This window comes from Neophocaena asiaeorientalis, unplaced genomic scaffold (assembly GCF_003031525.2).
Source record: "Neophocaena asiaeorientalis asiaeorientalis breed wild unplaced genomic scaffold, Neophocaena_asiaeorientalis_V1.1 scaffold669, whole genome shotgun sequence".
Classification (NCBI taxonomy): Eukaryota; Metazoa; Chordata; class Mammalia; order Artiodactyla; family Phocoenidae; genus Neophocaena; species Neophocaena asiaeorientalis.
The window spans coordinates 581140-599015 of record NW_020174694.1 but is presented as its reverse complement, the minus strand read 5'-3'; the positions used below and the strand labels follow the sequence as shown (position 1 = coordinate 599015).

General features: G+C 37.8%; 1 protein-coding gene across 1 annotated transcript in view; it reads right to left on the bottom strand.

Moving 5' to 3' along the window:
- The window catches only part of NDC80 (NDC80 kinetochore complex component), a 52957-nt gene that overhangs the window by 1454 nt on the left and 33627 nt on the right, over positions 1-17876 (bottom strand). The window contains exons 14-16 of the mRNA XM_024758943.1: positions 10722-10814; positions 10068-10198; positions 9128-9230 (exon numbers count right to left, since the gene is read on the bottom strand). Coding sequence (XP_024614711.1) covers positions 9128-9230; positions 10068-10198; positions 10722-10814 — 327 coding nt within the window. The remainder of the gene's footprint in view (positions 1-9127; positions 9231-10067; positions 10199-10721; positions 10815-17876) is intronic.

Sequence of the window (17876 nt, the reverse complement as noted above, 5' to 3'; positions counted from 1 at the left end):
AAAAAAAAAAAAAAAAAAAAAAAAAAAAGGATCCATGAAAGGTTATAGAGCCACTAAGTGGTTGAACTAGGAAGAAGTGGGTAGAACCTAGGTTTTCTGACCTAGTATTTATTCCAGGATGCTTTTCTTAGTTCTTACCACTAAGCAGAGAAAAGTACTGGCAAGCAAGCAGCAGTTCATGTCATTCAGGAGAGATGAGGGGATATAAGATCAAATGTTCTGTTTTCAAATAAATGAAAGCCTATTAATGTGATATTATGAGCTTTTTTCCCCTTGAACAATTCACAACTGGGAATACATTATCTCCTAATAAATTACCAAGGAATTTTAGATTTAGCAATTTATTTTAGTTTTTGGGCTCTGTACAGCAGGTTGGAGGAATAGTTTTATTGTTAAACTTTCAAGCTATGTGAAAGGTGGAGCTAAAGTAGACTTCATGTTTCTGATATACTATTTTCTGTGTTTATATGAAATTAACAGAAAGGAATGTTAAAAAGAAACAACCGGTACTTCCCTGGTGGCGCACTGGTTAAGAATCCGCCTGCCAATGCAGGGGACACAGGTTCATTCCCTGGTCCGGGAAGATCCCACGTGCTGCAGAGCAACTAAGTCTGTGTGCCATGAATACTGAGCCTGTGCTCCGCAACAAGAGAAGCTACTGCAATGAGAAGCCCGCGCACCGCAATGAAGAGTAGCCCCCGCTTGCTGCAACTAGAGAAAGCCCGCACAGCAACGAAGACCCAACACAGCCAAAAATAAAATCAATAAATAAAAAGTCCATAAATATATTTAAAAAAAACTTATAAAAAAACAAACAAACAACAGGCTATAAATGGAGTCACTTGAGCTAAGCCTATGTCACTAAAAGGGACTTAATACCTAACCTAATTGCAGTTTCAACCTTCCCCAGGAACGTAATCTTTACTGGTCCTCTTGGAATTTCCTGGTCAGCATCAGTGAGGTAATCTGCCTAATAACAACCTTGTATCCCATAAAGGGAGGTGACCTTGCCATCTTGCCTGAAATAATCCTTTTTAAATTTATGATTTCTTTGTCCCCCCGCCACCCCCTACCCTGCCTTTAAAAACCTTTTCTTTTCTGTAGCTCCTTGGAGCTCCTTTCTGTTTGCTAGATAGGATGCTGCCCGAAACATGAATCACTGAACAAAGCCAATTTGATCTTCAGATTTACTCAGTTGAATTTTTCTAACAGTTTTGGTTGCAGCCACGGGATCCAAAGTGAACTTCTGATAGGGTCTCAGGAACAATGAGAAATGCAGGTGTGGTACCCATGAAGCCTTTGGTTCACTGTCTTTCTCACTGTTTCTGAGGGCTGTGGGTAAGTTCCTCTCAGTTCTGAACTCTGCTTTATTTGTGTCAAGGCTCCAGATATAATTGGCTTTCCACACGTTTCCTATTTGACTGGAAACTCCAGCCCTTGATTCTGCCCCAAGAATCTATTCACATAAGAACTGTTAGTGGCAGTTCCAAGTTCCCATTTATGTGGAGCCCCTGTCTGCAATCCCATTTGTTGAGGTTTGCTGGCTCAATCCTTTTCCCACCCCCCAGGTGACACACTGGAAACTGGTGTTACCAGCTGGAGTAGGACACGGTCCAACTTAAGAACCAACTGGGTCTGGAATCGGACTGGGTCTGATTTAGGTGGACTGGGTCCAGTGTGAGGCCTCAGATGAATAAAATTTTGTTTTAAGCAAAGGCTATTGCTTATAATGGTGATCTTGGAAGAACTTCCTCCCCCCCAAAAAACCCCCCTACAAAAACAAATTAAAAACCCAAACAAAATGCCCCTCAAAACCTAAACTAACAGGGCTTCCCTGGTGGCGCAGTGGTTGAGAGTCCACCTGCCGATGCAGGGGATATGGGTTCTGCCCCAGTCTGGGAGGATCCCACATGCCGCAAAGTGGCTAGGCCCATGAGCCATGGCCACTGAGCCTGCGCGTCCGGAGCCTGTGCTCTGTAATGGGAGAGGCCACAACAGTGAGAGGTCCATGTACCGCAAAACAAAAACAAAAACAAAAACAAAAAAACCCTTAAACTAACAAATAAAAAACCAAATAAATAGAAATAAAAATAAGATCCTTAAAGTCAAAAAAGTACACTACCTTCAGACATACCTGCTTATGGTCTCAGAAGCTATAAATATCTACAAAGGTGGCCAAAATTTTACTAAAGACAACCTGGAATTTTGTGTCTTGAGGACTTGGCTTGGTAACCATCAGATTGCGAGCCCCAAAATATGGCCTGTCTGACAGAAGTGTGTGCTGAACTGCATTTGTGGCCAGGGTCCTACCAAACTGCCACCAGCCCTCGGGGAAAGTACAGTGGCCATCATGAGGAAAGTTCCAATCAGATAGATAATTTAAGAAGTGCACTTAAAAAGTACACAAAAGCCTCTAAAAAGCTTCAAAATTGCAAAATAGTTCATTGAAAGGTTTGTTACAAAAGGCTAATGAAAAAGACATAAGAGGCACTTAAAACAAAAGACTAGAAGACTGACATAACTCCTGCTGCTGCCCTTTATCCTCCTTTACTTGAGTATTCATTTAGTAATCCTCTCTCTTTCTACTCTGAAGAGACTTACAAAACCATATACAAAAGTCGCCAAGTGAATGGCCCTACAGATGCAACCATGTCTGCCTTCAAGAGAGGGCCTCCATATGGGCCCCTCCCAGAGCTGACAGAAGTCAGGGATTTTCTGGTAAACTGCTATATTATTTCCTTGAACAGCCAAGGGAAATGAAAATACTTTAAAACCCCACTCGGAGTCTGCAGATGAGATCCTGGGAAAATCGGCAGAAGCTTCCTAAGGGTAAGAATTCTTACTATAGTCAGATCTCCTGGACCTCTGTTTGTAGTACCCAGTAGAGAGAGGAATATAAAATATCTTTTGCACCATTTTTGGGGATGCTGCTTAATTACAAAATTAATATACAGAAATCTATTGCATTTCTATACACTAATAATGAACTATCACAAAGAGAAATTTGGGAAACAATCCCATTTACCATTGCATTAAAAAGAATAAAATAGCTAGGAATAAACCTACCTAAGGAGGTAAAAGACCTATACTCAGAAAACTATTAGACACTGACGAAAGAAACTGAAAATGACACAAATAGTTGGAAAGATATACCATTTTCTTGGATTAGAAGAATATTGTTAAAATGACCATATTACCCAAGGCAATCTACAGATTCAATGCAATCCCTATCAGACTATCAATTGCATTTTTCATAGACCTAGAACAAATAATTTAAAAATTTGTACAGAAACACAAAAGACCTCAAATAGCCAAAAAAAATCTTGAGAAAGAACAGAGCTGTAAGTATCATGTTCCCTGACATCAGATTACACTACAAAGATATAGTAATCAAAACAGTATGGTACTAGCACAAGAACAGACACATAGATCAATGGAACAGATAAGACAGTCCAGAAATAAACCCATGTACTTATGGGCAATTAATCTATGACAAAGGAAGTAAGAATATAGACTGGAGAAAAGATGGTCTCTTCATTAAGTGGTGCTGGGAAAACTGGGCAGCTACATGTAAAAGAATGATATTAGAACATTTTAACACCATATATTCAATACAAAAATAAACTCAAAATGGGATTAAAGACCTAAATGGATGACTGGAAACCATAAAACTCCTAGAAGAAAACATAATCAGTACACTCTTTGACACTGGTCTTAGTAATATTTAGAATATAAAATAGACATTTACACACACAGAATATAAAAAAGACATTTACATACACACACACACACACACCAGAATATACAAAGAAAATCAGGCATGGCTTTCTTGACGTAAGAGAAACGATTTTTGGCCAAAGTCATTTTGTGATCTAAGCCTGGCCTCAGTGCTTGCCCTTGAACAGGTCTCAATAATTAATGATCTTAAGGGAACAGAAGAATGCAGAAACAAATTGTTATCAGACAAGAGAAATGACAATAGCAAAGGTATTTTATCTGTTGTAAAGACTTCCAGTTCTGTTTCAATGTGGAACATTAGCCTGAAGTGCTCAACCTCCAGATCAACTGGAACCTAAGGGACGATGATGTTGACCTTTTCTGACACTTGTGGCTTGAAGCAAGTAAAGTCTGGACTCTGTGGACTGTCCAAGCCCCTTCATGAATATGTATGTACCCTTAGCTTAAAACTTCCCCAACTTTGCTGTTTGGGGAGACACTGCTTTGGGAAAGATCCCTGGTGTTCTCCTTACGTGTTGCAAGTAATCATAAATCCTTCCTTCCCCCAGTCTTGGGCTTGGTTGTGTCTTTTGGCTTGATACCCACCAAGAGGCAAGCCCAATTTTGAGGTAACACTTTTACAGAAAAACTAAAGATATTTGGGTCTATTGGTAAACATGTCCAGTGCCACACATAGAGAAATTTACTATGAGAAAATATGCATTTTTAGAAATTATAAAAAGCATTTATAAATTTGCCAAGCCACAGAATACCAATGTGAGTCACAATTGCTTACTTCTTAGTTTCCACCAGCAATTAAGGTTTTTAAGGGTTAAAAATTCTCATACATATGTTATTAAAGTTACCAGAAATAAAAAGATAGCTGTAGAAGGTTTATAGAAAAGGAATCTCGTGAAAGGAATTTATGCATGATCAAACTGGGAAAGACAGAATGAATTTATTATTAGGATTTTAAAAATAAGCTTTAAAATCAGTAGTGTACTTATGTAAAATTAAAACTTAAATTTCTGGGGCTTCCTTGGTGGTGCAGTGGTTAAGAGTCCGCCTGACAATGCAGGGGACATGGGTTCAAGCCCTGGTCCAGGAAGATCCCACATGCCGTGGAGCAACTAAGTCCATGTGCCACAACTACTGAGCCCATGTGCCACAACTACTTAAGCCCATGAGCCTAGAGCCTGTGCTCTGCAACAAGAGAAGCCACCGTGATGAGAAGCCCACGCACCACATGAAGAGTAGCCCCCGCTCACCGCAACCAGAGAAAGCCCATGCGCAGCCAGCGAAGACCCAAGGCAGCCAAAAGTAAAATTAAAACAAAAACCCTTAAATTTCTTTCATCTGTTAAAAGAACAAAAATTTCTTGGACTATTGGTCTGCTTCTAGTAAGTGATTCAAAGGTTTTTCTTGATCTTTTAAGCAATCTGCCAAGAAAAGAAAGATTTTGTGTCTTGTCAAAATAATTTCCTGTGTTTCACGTTTTTTAAATCAGTTCTTTGATTACTTAAGAAAACTGAGTCTTCCTTATTAAAACAGCTTATTCCTTATTAAAAATAGTCTTCCTATTAAAACAGTCTTCCTTATTAAAACAGCTATTGTTTTGTTTGTTTGTTTTGGCAACTACTTAACTTTCTGCATTTGCCTTCTAAGACTCTGTCACTATGGTTAGATAAATAACTTAAGTATTGTTTCACAGTGACCTGTCTGACCAAGTATTTTAAAACCTTTTGATAAGGAAATTTCCTTGTCAATTCCATTATAATAAACTCTTATTAAATCTTTAACAATGGGCATTTAAAAAAAGTCTTCTGTCATTTCAGACAGTTATTGTTTTCCTCAGATGCTTTTGTAAAAGTGTTCCTACAAAAGTGCTTCATCTTCAAGAAGATTCATGGAAAGGACTTTTGAAAAGTACAGGTTTCTGATAACTTTGAAGATCATAAAAATGAACTGTGTAAGAATTTCCAGAATTAATGGAAATACAAGATTTAAGCAGAACAAGAATTAATGACACGGGACTGAATGAACTGAGGAGGATGATTAAAATTTTTATGACTTTTTGTTGTAAAACATTGCTGGTTTCTTAATTTTTTTGTTTTTCCAGATTTAAAGAAACCTTTTCTCTTAAGCCATTTATGACTTAACAGCAATTGGTAAAGTATATCTTTGTAAACTAAGATGAAACATTTACTTTTTCTCCCTACCTGAACACTCCAGAATTCAGAAACTCTTAAATATTCTTTTCATGGCAATATAATTAAGTTATTGCATAAGTTCAATATGAATCTGTTCTTGTAACAGGATACGACTGGAAACACTGGCTATATTACCAAGGCTTTAACTGGATTGTCATATTTGACAGAGATGTACATAAACTCAGATGGGACGAGACAGTTTTAAGGAATTAAGTTTGACTTTATGGAGCCAATAAAGCCCCTTGAAAACTTGACCTGGTACCTTGCTTACAAGGTTCCAGCAAAGCAGTCTTAAAAAGAACTTACATGGTCAATCACTATTCTTGCTGCGCTTCTGTAAATAACCAAGCCAAATTTAATGCAGACAAATTAGTTTTACTGTGATTACCCATGGAAAAAATAAACAGGGACAATTGCAGAAAGAAAAGTTATGCCTGCACCTTTGTGGATATTAGATTCCAGTCCTGTTAATTGTCTTTGAGGTTTTGTCACATATCTGTAAATTGGACTGGATCCTAAATTCTTCTAGCTCCTCAAATATCTGGCTACAACCCTCCAAACTAACATTTCCAAATTTCTCCTACACTTCTAATTTAGAGTCAGTAATAATAAAGACTGCCTTGAATTTCCTTGGACGAGAATTATAACAGATCCTCCTCACTACCCAGATGGCAGCCAAATTTCAGGGACGTGAATCTCAGATATACATCTCCAGCTGAAGAAGGCTCCACCTGACATCTGGTCCTATATAAACGCTGGAGACCTCCAAATCAAACTGATAGGAAGAGAAGCAGCTGACACTCAAGTAGAATGCTTCCTCCCAAGATGCTGGATCAAGATTCATGCTTTAATTAAACATGAAACCCTTTCTTCTCTTTCTTTCCTTTATTCTGGCATTGGCCTGAAAAGATAATGCCATTATCTGTATCTCCCAGGTCAATGCTCAGGGGGGTAACATTTCATATTGCTGGATCGGTCATTAAAAAAACAAAACACTCTGATAGGTTCATGATGCAAGAGATCCCTGGTCTGTTTCTTCATTTCTGGTTAATAACCCCAAACTTGGGGAATTTGGCATCCAGGCTCTATACAAAGTGACACAAGGCGAGGGTAACCAGAATAAAGCTGCCTGTGTGTTCTACAGATCCTTAAAATTTTACTGGTCTCAATGGCTGTCACATTTCCAGTACTGAGCACAGATTCAAATGGGAATTACCAGGAGGGATTCATGACTCTGGATCTGATTCCTTTGAGAGAACCCTACCTTCCCTGGGTAGGAGTTACTGCAATTGAGGCTATGATCAGGAACCTCTCGTTAACTCTTGAAAGCATTATGGAATTTGCCGCTAAAGCAACTGCCCAACAAAAATCCTTAGACTCTATGGCTGAAATTGTTCTTGATAACAGGATAGTCCTTGATTATGCTTTAGCTGAGCCAGGAACTGTTTGTGCTGTGGCCAGCGCCACCTGCTACACCTGGATTACCACTGCTGCGGAAGTTGAAACTCAGTTAACATAAGATCACTGAGCGAGCCACTTGGCTTAAAAAGGCGACTCCTTCAGTGGGGTCTTTGACTTATTTGGCTTCGATTGGTTTGGGTTTTGGGGACCATGGCTTCAAAGTGCACTTCAAACACTGGGGATTATCTTGCTTATTATAATCATAATGGTCTCCCCAGTGTGTTGCATTCTCTTAAAAGCTTTAAATGCATGTTTGCAGCTGCTAACCAACAAGCAAATGATTTCCCTAAGACTGGAAAATCAGTAAAGAAGCAAAGAGAATGACCAAATCAACAATTGTGATCTTGGAGCTGGGATCTGTGAATATTACATGGATTAAGCAAGAACATCATGACCTATGAATACCACACAAAGCATCAACAAAAACTGCAAGCAATAGTTGAGAGTGGTGCTAACGCCTTAAATTTTGATCATGACTCTCTCAGACAAGCTGAGAGTGTGATCAAAAGGGGGGAACTGTTAAAAAGGAACCACAGGCCCAAAATGGAGTCACTCGTGCTAAGTCCATGTCACCAAACTAGGACTTGATACCTAACCTAACTGCAGTTTCAACCTACCCCAGGACTGTAATCTAACTGGTCCTTCTGGAATTTCCTGGTCAGGACCAGTGAGGTAATCTGTCTAATAGAATCTTTGTCCCACAAAGGGAGGTGACCTTGCCACCTTGCCTGAAATAATCCTTTTTAAATTTATGTCTTCTTTGTCCCACTCCCCCTCTGCCTTTGAAAACCTTTTCCTTTCTGTACTCCTTGGAGCTCCTTTCTATTTGCTAGAAGGGATGCTGCCCAACACATGAATCACTGAATAAAGCCAATTTGACCTTCAAATTTATTCAGTTGAATCTTGCTTTGTAACAGGAAAAGTATTTGTTATTAACACATGCTCTTTCATCTTAATCATAATTAAATCTTAAACGTACTAATATGTTTTCAGTATGTAGAATACGGCCTGGCACAACATCATTATATACTGTTGATGTAATAAATATCATTGTATGTTGTTTATGCAAATAAAACAGATTATTTTTTATTAAGGGCTTGTACCTTAAGCAACAAGAAGAGTAACTTAAGAATTAAGTGACAGAGTTGCACAACCCTCACCACAATCTTTGTGCCCATCTGCCCTTATTCCCACCCCAGCTCCTGGCAACCACAAATCTACTTTCCAACTCTGTGGATTTGCCTTTTTGGAACATTTTATATTAGTTAGTCATAAATATGTAGGCTTTCACATCTTTTACTGAGCATAATGTTTTTGACATTCGTTCATGTTGTAGCATGCGTAAGTGCTTCTTTCCTTTTATTGCTGAACCATATTCCAATATATGGGTATATCATTCACCAGTTAATAAATATTTGGGTTGCTTACACTTTTTGGCTATTATGAATAATGTTGCTATGAACATTTGTCTACAAGTCTTTGTATGGACATATATTTTCATTCCTTTTGGTGGGCTGATACCTAGGAGTGGAACTGCTGGGTTATACAGTAAACCTATGTAAATCAGATCACTTTATGAAATGCACACTGCTACACAAAATTCTTCTGATAAATTTTTACTAGATCATATTTTCCACAGAAATAAAATTTATCATTTAATTTCTGTAGAAACAAAACAGAAATACATAAAAGTTTTAAAAAGCTTTCTCAGAATGTAGGAAAGACCTTCACACACTTACCTCTACAGACCCTACGTGTGTAGCAACCATCTCTAAAAGACGCTGCAAGTTATTTCCCACTTTTCGTCTTTCTTCAGTTGTGGTCTGCACAACTAGTTGGCATCTGTAGGATCAAAATTCTTGTTTGAATTGTCTAGGACAAAACCTAATATATCAGTTCTAGCTACCTCACTTCTTTTTATATTCAATAAAACCAGGCTGTGATTGGTATAGGTGCTGCTTGCCCAGTGTATCATTCACAAAGGTCCAGTTCACAATCATTAAAACAGAAATAAAAACATTTTCAAAGATCCCATGCAAGCAACAGCACAAAACAGCACCAAAACCTCATGCTTTAATATACAAAGCTTGGGAGCAAACTGTTTACCTGAGTCTCTAAAAGGATTGTAAACTTAATCAGGGACAAGACATTAAATACATATGAATGAGGAAATAGGAGTCTTAGGCATTCAAATCTAAATTAAAAACAAAGACTATATGCCAAAGATACCTTCAACTAAGTTTTCTGTCCCTAGGCTACAAATAAGGAAACAAAGAGGTGTGATTTTCTTAAGGATTAAGGTGTGATTTCTTAAGGTTGGATACTTCCAACCTCAAAGAAAGTTTATTTTGTAGTTTTTTTGAGGGCCCCTTAACACTTAAAAGAAAAAAAGTGTATTTTAATATAAATTAACATAGAGCCTATGGGTTAACTATTCAGTCCCCTTCTGACTGAAAAGATAATGGGGGGCAATAGCTATAATGGTAGCAGAATGTATTTATCTAGGGAAAGTATCTCAAGTGTCTCAAGCTGTTCTGCTTAAGTTCTACTCATCACTCCCTCTGCCCCAGATAGCTCTATAATATAAATTAAAGCAAATAAACTTAGGCCTAGTTTTATATAAATGTTAAGTAACTAAACTGAAAATAAACATTACAAATCTTGGGAAGATGAACTTACTCCCGCTGAATAGCATCTAACTCATTCATAGCTTCACTGAGGCCCTCGTTAACTGCACTCTCCAGCAGGTGCTTGTGTTTCTCCAAGGACTCCAGCTCATTGGCACATTTTTTGTCCTCTTCCTCAGCTTCCTATCAGGATAAAGTCATGGTTAAGTTTTTTCAGTATTCACATTCTACACACTCCAGGAGGATTTAAAAAAATGTATGTAAAGCATTTAAAAAAATCAGGTTGCACCATCATTTGTATTTGCAGGATGCTTACTGCTTTACATGTAAGAGACTTTTAAAACGGTCTTTTGGAAATTTTATACTATAAACATAAATGTGACCTTTTCAATAGGCCTATACAGAATTCATTTAGCAGTAATTTCAAGTCTGTACTACAGGAAATATACTGAATCACAAATGCAAGTATAAAATATTAATGGAATACTAAACATGTTCTATGGTAAAATAGCTGAATTCCAGAAAAAAGTCCTCTAGAAAAACAAAATAAAATAACTCCTTAAAATAAACTTTGGGTGAGAAGATTAAACTAAAGACAAGTTATAGGATATAGCTTAAAAATTTCAGTTTGATGTCAGAATAGATGCCTAGTCCATTAACCATGACATGGCTTTGGATAACCTAAACAAACGGGCAAAGTTCTTACCTTAACTTTTTGTTGGTGAAGATCATCCAGCTTTTGAACTTCTTCTTTCAGAGTTCGCACACTTCTCCTGCTTTCTGTGATCATTGTATTTAACTTGAGGAATATAAAACTTTGGTTGAGAAATCATAACTACACATCAAAAAAATTTTAACAAGTTATAAAACTTTTATGTTATCAATCAACTAACTAATCCATGTTATTTCTTTTAGTTCTCGTGGGCTCTTACCTTTTATTTGTCCTATAAATTTATTATTTCCCAAAGAGAAGTTAATTTCAAGAAGACATGTTTTTTAATACATAATATTTAAATGCAGAGTGGTATAGTAGGGCATTAGTTAGGAATTAAAAATCTGGCCTAATTCTCACTAAAATAAAGATACCAATATCTGTTTTTCCACTAGTAGCTGTGGGAGTACTTTTTAAGATCTCATATATATTATACAAGTATTAAATATAATTAATATTCTTATATTAACTTAATAAATACAAATTGTTTTGCTCTCTAGTTTTGAAGTCTCACTTTATTTAGATTTTATCTACTTGAGTTAGTTATCTAGATTTCATTTGTGTGTTCACTTTCTGGGATGTTAAAGAGGACTATTTATATTGATTTTGTTTGATAATATTTGCTAATTGGTTATAGTCAATGCATTCTTCCAAAGAGTAATAAAGTAACTACATTTAATCTTGTTCAAGCTTGAGTTTTAAGATCTGATGAAACCAAAACTGGGAAAAAAAAAAGTGTTTCTAAAAACAAAAGAAAAAAGCGTTTCTGAAGTTCATTTCCTGTTGACAAGTGCTGATACCAGTTGATACTGGTAATTAATAGAGAATGTTTTTCAGCTAGATCAAGATGATAATATTTCCAACAGGAAACAGAAAATAGTTGACATCTTTCTTTAAAAGGATGATTCTACACATACATAAATTAAAAAAATATATACCTTTTGGGAAAAATTTAGTGAAACTATTGTTATTTGGCAAAAGATAGGATGGTAAAATGACCAAACTTATTAAAGAAACCTGCACATAGTACTTTTTTTTCCCTTTTTCTTTTCTTGCATATAGTAAGTCTCGTTCAGTCATCCAAAGTCCCTTGTAAGGGACATTCCTTTCTTATTTACAAGAAGAGAAGAGTGGGCTGGAAAGAATGCTGTTTACTCAGGATCACACAACTAGCATACGCCCAGAACTCAAAACTAATTCCAAGGTCTTTTTCTAATACCACTTGTCTTTCACATTTTAAAGACCAGAGCTACTGAAGCTATAAACTTTGCTTCCAGTCTAAAGATATGCTACTTCTGAAGTGAACAAACTGTTTCATTAAACTCATCTGCATTAAGACCAATCAACACCCAAATAATCAGAACTTCCACTAGGCCCTCCTGGTTGATCAAATGTGTTGTTTACTTTTATCTGAGCAGCTCTACTTTCCATGTCAGCTTTACTAAAGTTACATCAATTAATTAAACATTTTCTTCCCCGACTACAAAAGTACACATTTCCACTGTGGTAAACAGGGGAAGCATTAAAGAAAATAACAATCACCAATAATTCTGCAATCCCTAAGACCCACTAAGATTTGGCTTCCTCCCTCCCTCCCTTCCTTCTTCCCTTCCTCTCTTTCCAAATTTCCTTCCCTCTTTCCCCCCTCCCTTCTTTCTTAGCTCTCAAGTTGCTTATAAGCAAAGAAGATACCATTAATTAGATGATTTTTTTTCTTCTATAATTGAGATGACAGAAGCCACTAGACTGCCTCCAGTCAACCAACCAACCAGCATGAGACCTTTCCTTCTTCCTTCCAGTCAGTTTCAGGATGCAGGGCACACATTTTCTTCATGAAGAGAAGTAACCCCTCCAGCTCTTCTCTGGATCTCATGCCTTTTTACTTCTTCACAACCAGACTCAAATCCATCAATTCCTTTCGTTCCTAATTTTTTAAACTTTACCCTCTTTCCCTGAACTCTCTCCCTCGTCATTAAAACCAAACAAACCCCTCCCATAAACAAACAAACAAATTACACACAAAAAACCAAAAATCTTTCCCACACACCACTTTCCAGCTACTGTTCCATCTCCCTTCCTTAGATTCAAACATTTGCAATAGATTTGTAGTAGTCCCTGAAGAACTACCTTTTCGGATTATAGTATCTTCCTCTTTTACCATTCAAACTCCACCAGTAATATGCTTTCTGGCTCTTCTGGTTCATGAAGTTGCTCTTGCAAATGTCATGAGGAACACCTTTACGGCTAAAGCCAACACGCACCTTTCAGACTTAATCTGAGTAACATTTGTAGTTACTGATCACTCCCTACTGAAACCTTCTTCCTTGGTTTCTAAGACCATGGAAACTCCTGGTTTCCTCTTTAAGTCTTGGGAGGTCCTTCTAATTCTTTCTTATAGATTTCTCTTTCTCTGCTTGTACTTTGGATGTGGATGTTCTCCTAGTATTCTCACCTTGGCTGTATTCTCATTCGCTCACTTAGGAGAGCTCTCTCTCATTCTCACACCTGGGGAATCTCCTGACTGTAATTACATGAATGCTAAAAATATCTGTCTGTATCTATACTATTTCCAAACCCCAACTGCTTACTGGACATTCTCTACTTTGATATCCCAGAGACCTGAAACAGCATATCCCAGCCTGAAATTCTCTGTTCTACAACCTTCTTTGTATTCTTTATCAAGGTTTTAGGACATCACCATTGACAAAGAATCTCTCTTTGACCAAACTACTCAGGATCTTCTGAACTCTCTTCTCAATTAGGCTGACTTTTGGGCGTTCATGTTTGTCTCTGTATTATCCAATTTTAAGCAAGAATCCTGCTAAGTCACTTTAACCAGAATCTCCCATCCCGAATAACTGATCTGGTTCCTCATCCTCTACCATGCCCCAGGTGATGGCTGATCACCTTCGCCTGCCTTCAGCAAGAAACCTGTTAGGTTGGTTTAGCCAGAATCCCCCCTTACCCTGATATTTCCTCTCAGTAATTTTCCATCCACTGATCCCCACTCTGCTCCCTGGCTATAAATTCCCACTTTTCTTTGCTGTATTTGGAATGAGCCTAGCCTACTACAAAACCTCACTGTAATAGCCCCCCCCCTTGAATAAAGTCTGCCTTATCACCACTAACAAGTGTCATAAATAATTTTTCTTTAATACCATATACCAAAGCTGGACACCTGGACATTCTTAATTTCTCACTCTTCCTTAACCTTCACATCCAAGTGGACCACTAAATTATGCTGTTTCAATTTTTTTTTTTTGGCCGCGTTGTGCAGCTTGTGGGATTTTTAGTTCCCCGACCAGGGATCGAACTCCGGGCCCTCAGCAGTGAGAGCGAGGAGTCCTAACCACTGGACCCCCAGGGGATTCCCTGTTGTTTCAATCTTCAAATCTCTTTTCTCCATCCTCATTGCAGTAGCGTTGGTTTGAACCCTTATGGCTCAGGATACTGTTAGATCTCTTGTGTGTCTCTAGTCTCATGTACCTCTAACCTGTTCTTCAAAATGTCAACACTGTGAGCTTACTAAGATACACAGCTTTTATTCCCTTGCTTAAAAACCTTCAATGGTCCCTGCTACCTATAGAATAAAAATTCAACCAGTAAGCAAGAACAAGTAAGTCTCTTCAGAATTAGGTTTTTGTTTCTCCAGGCTTCTCCTCTATCCTATTGATACTTAAACTCATGGTAATTCTTTTTTTTTTTTTTTTTTCATGTTAATTCTTTAACATGCCATGCTCTTTGGTCTCTGGGCCTTCAGCAGTAGGGATGTGTGTGTCCTTTCATGTATCCACTGGCCAACTCCTTCTTGTTATTCATCACTCAGCTCACTTACCACTTCCTTCAGAAAGAACCTTGTGCTTATCTTTGGTATATTATAAGTATCCACGGCATGCTGTATTTACACTCCAAAAGTATTATGATGAAAGTGATTGTTTTCATGTCCACCTTTCCACACAAAATAAGAATTCACAAAGGCAGATATTATATCACCAACACTGATTACAGTACAGGCATGTACAGCAGACTCTTAAAAAAGTTTGCTAAACAAATTTCAGTGCTAATATTTAATTTAAACTTTACACTTTATTTGTAAGTATGATTGGTTTAATTTTCTTCTTTTGTGATAATCTTCGTTAGGTTGCAGTATGAGGGTTACACTAGCCTTATAAATTCCCTCCGTATTTATAGTGTTTCCATTTCTCATTTTGTTTTTTCCTGCTTTTTCTTGAACGGTTTTGGCAATTATTTTAAAGTACTTATCAGATTGATTAGTTTTGTTATTTTAATCTATTAATTTCTGTTTAACCTTTACTATTTCAAATGCTATTTTACCTTATGCCATCTTAACTTGGTTAAACTACTTGTCAAATTAGAAAAAATAGTTTTAGTTTTTAGTCTCAAGCATATGACATCACTGACCACTCCCTTTTTTTCCAGTTTTATTGATATAATTGATGTATAACACTGCATAGGTTTAAGATGTACAGCAAGATGATTTGATATATGTATATATTGTAAAATATTTACCACAAAAAGATTAGTTAGGATCACTCCTTTCTTGAAAAGTCTTCCCTACTTTGCCTTTTATAGCATATCCTCTTCTGATTATTCTTCAACTATTCTGTCTACTTCTTCTAAGTGCTTTTCCTACAATTTCTTTCTTTGGCCAATCCTTTGCCTCTTTCTTCTACAATTCTCCCTAAGAAATATCACCCACATCACTGGCTTCAACAATCACATATATACTAGAGACCCTAAAATCTGTACTTTCAGACACAATATCTCTTTTATGTTCTGAATCTGTTGCTTCAACTCCCTTTTGGTTTTCTGTGGTCAGTGGACAGCAAGCTCATCTCCCAAGCTGTCCTGGTTACTCCCAGCACTAGGTTTTCCTCCTCTAGGCTGCCCACCCCAGAAAAATGGAAGTCACTATTGATCCTTCTTTCTCTCCTAGCTTTCTTTTCTTTTTTTAACTTTTTGGCCTGGCTGCACGGCATATGGGATGTTAGTTCCCTGACCAGGGATCGAACCCACGCCCCTTGCAGTGGAAGCGCAGTCTTAACTGCTGGACCGCCAGGGAAGTCCCCTCTCCTAGCTTTCATCTGGCCACGAAATGCTTGGGTCCTACCTCCTTAACATTTCTTAAACCTGTCCCCTTCTTCATTTTCTATTCTAATACTATGGTTTAACCTCTTAATTTCAGTTCCCCTCTACTAAGTCATTTTTTTCTATGCCCAAAGGAGTTTTGCAAAAAAAATGCAACTCTGATTAGCATAACTGCATATATTGGTCTTTCCAAATGGGCTTTATATTTCATATAAACTTTAGTTATATTTATCTTTGGAACATTAATATGGGGCCTAGCCTATTGTAGGCATTTCATAATCGCCTTCCCACCCTGCCCAAACTTTCCTGCCTATAGCTTTTAAAGTTTCAAGTCAGGGACTTCCTTGGTGGCGCAGTGTTTAAGAATCCACCTGTTGGGGCTTCCCTGGTGGCGCAGTGGTTAAGAATCCACCTGCCAACGCAAGGGCCACGGGCTCAAGCCCTGGTCCAGGAAGATCCCACATGCCGCGGAGCAACTAAGCCCATGTGCCACAACTACTGAGCCCACGCACCACAAGTACTGAAGCCCATGCACCTAGAGCCCGCGCTCCACAACGAGAAGCCACCGCAATGAGAAGCCCGCACACTGCAACTAAGAGTAGCCCCAACTCGCAGCAACTAGAGAAAGCCCGCACACAGTAATGAAGACCCAACGCAGACAAAAATAAATATAAAAAAAAAGAAAAGAGGAAGCCATACAAGGCTAAATTCCTTTAAGAAAAAAAAAAAGAATCCACCTGCCAATGCAGGGGACACGGGTTCGATCCCTGGATCCTTGATCTGGGAAGATCCCATATGTCGTGGAGCAACTAAGCCTGTGTGCCACAACTACTGAGCCTGCGCTCTAGAGCCCACGAGCCACAACTACTGAGCCCACGTGCCACAACTACTGAAGCCCATGCACCTAGAGCCCACGTGCCACAACTACTGAGCCCATGTGCCTAGAGCCTGTGCTCCTCAACAAGAGAAGCCATCTCAATGAGAAGCCCGCGCACTGCAACGAAGAGTAGCCCCTGCTCGCCACAACTAGAGAAAGCCCGTGTGCATCAATGAAGACCCAATGCAGCCAAAAAAAAAAAAAAAAAAAACATAAAAAAGTTTCAAGTCAGTTGAAAATATGTTTCAGTCAAGAGGTTCCTATTGCTTGAAATTCACACCTTTTTGAGTCTTCAGGTTTATTGCCCATTCCAACCAGAGAGAAATTGAACTGAAGCAGGCTAAAGGAAGACTTTACCTCAAATAACCATCACCCCTGAGGAACACCTGTTAAAGCAGCCCGAATTCCTATCTTCTTTCCATACTGTGATGTTACAAAACCCACAGATTTGTAGAAACCCCAAATTATAGTAACAATAGTATCATGAAACTCTTCACTTATCTAACAACATTTTCTGTTTGTGGGAGGTGTGAAAAAATTCTAATACAAAATTACTTTAAAAGTTATCTGTGAAATGCATAGATTTTATTTCCAGAAGAGAGAAAATAAATGTTTGTATTCTCAAAAAAGGCAGGATTTCTTTTATATCTTGAAATCTGTTAGCCAGAACACAATCGTTCTCGAAAAGTTGAATTAGCTAGGCATTTCCTTTAACTGTTTGGTGTTATATAAATAATACCTTTTGCTTGCATTTGAGAAGTTTTTCTTAACTTTTCTTAATCAACTATAACAATGTTTACTCTAAAGGTTATTGAATATAATAGTATTCTTTCTCAGGTATATTGGTGATATTATATTGCAAGTATCTCAGAAGCAGGAATTTTCTGAAACTACTTTTGGAAATAGACTCTTACAGGCATTTAAAGTTGAATCTCCCTGAATTCTATGGTCCTGAGAAATCTGGTAAATGGAAGTCTCTTAATGTATCATAGTTAGTTAGCTTCTAACTGCAAATGATAACATACTTACTTTTATGGTAGTCTCCTCAATTCCCTTTTACTATAAAAAGGAATATTACTAAATTATCTTAAGTTAAAGGAGGCAATTCTCTGTTAGAAAAAAAGCAAGCTTTACTCAGTTTCATATCACTTCATCATCAATGA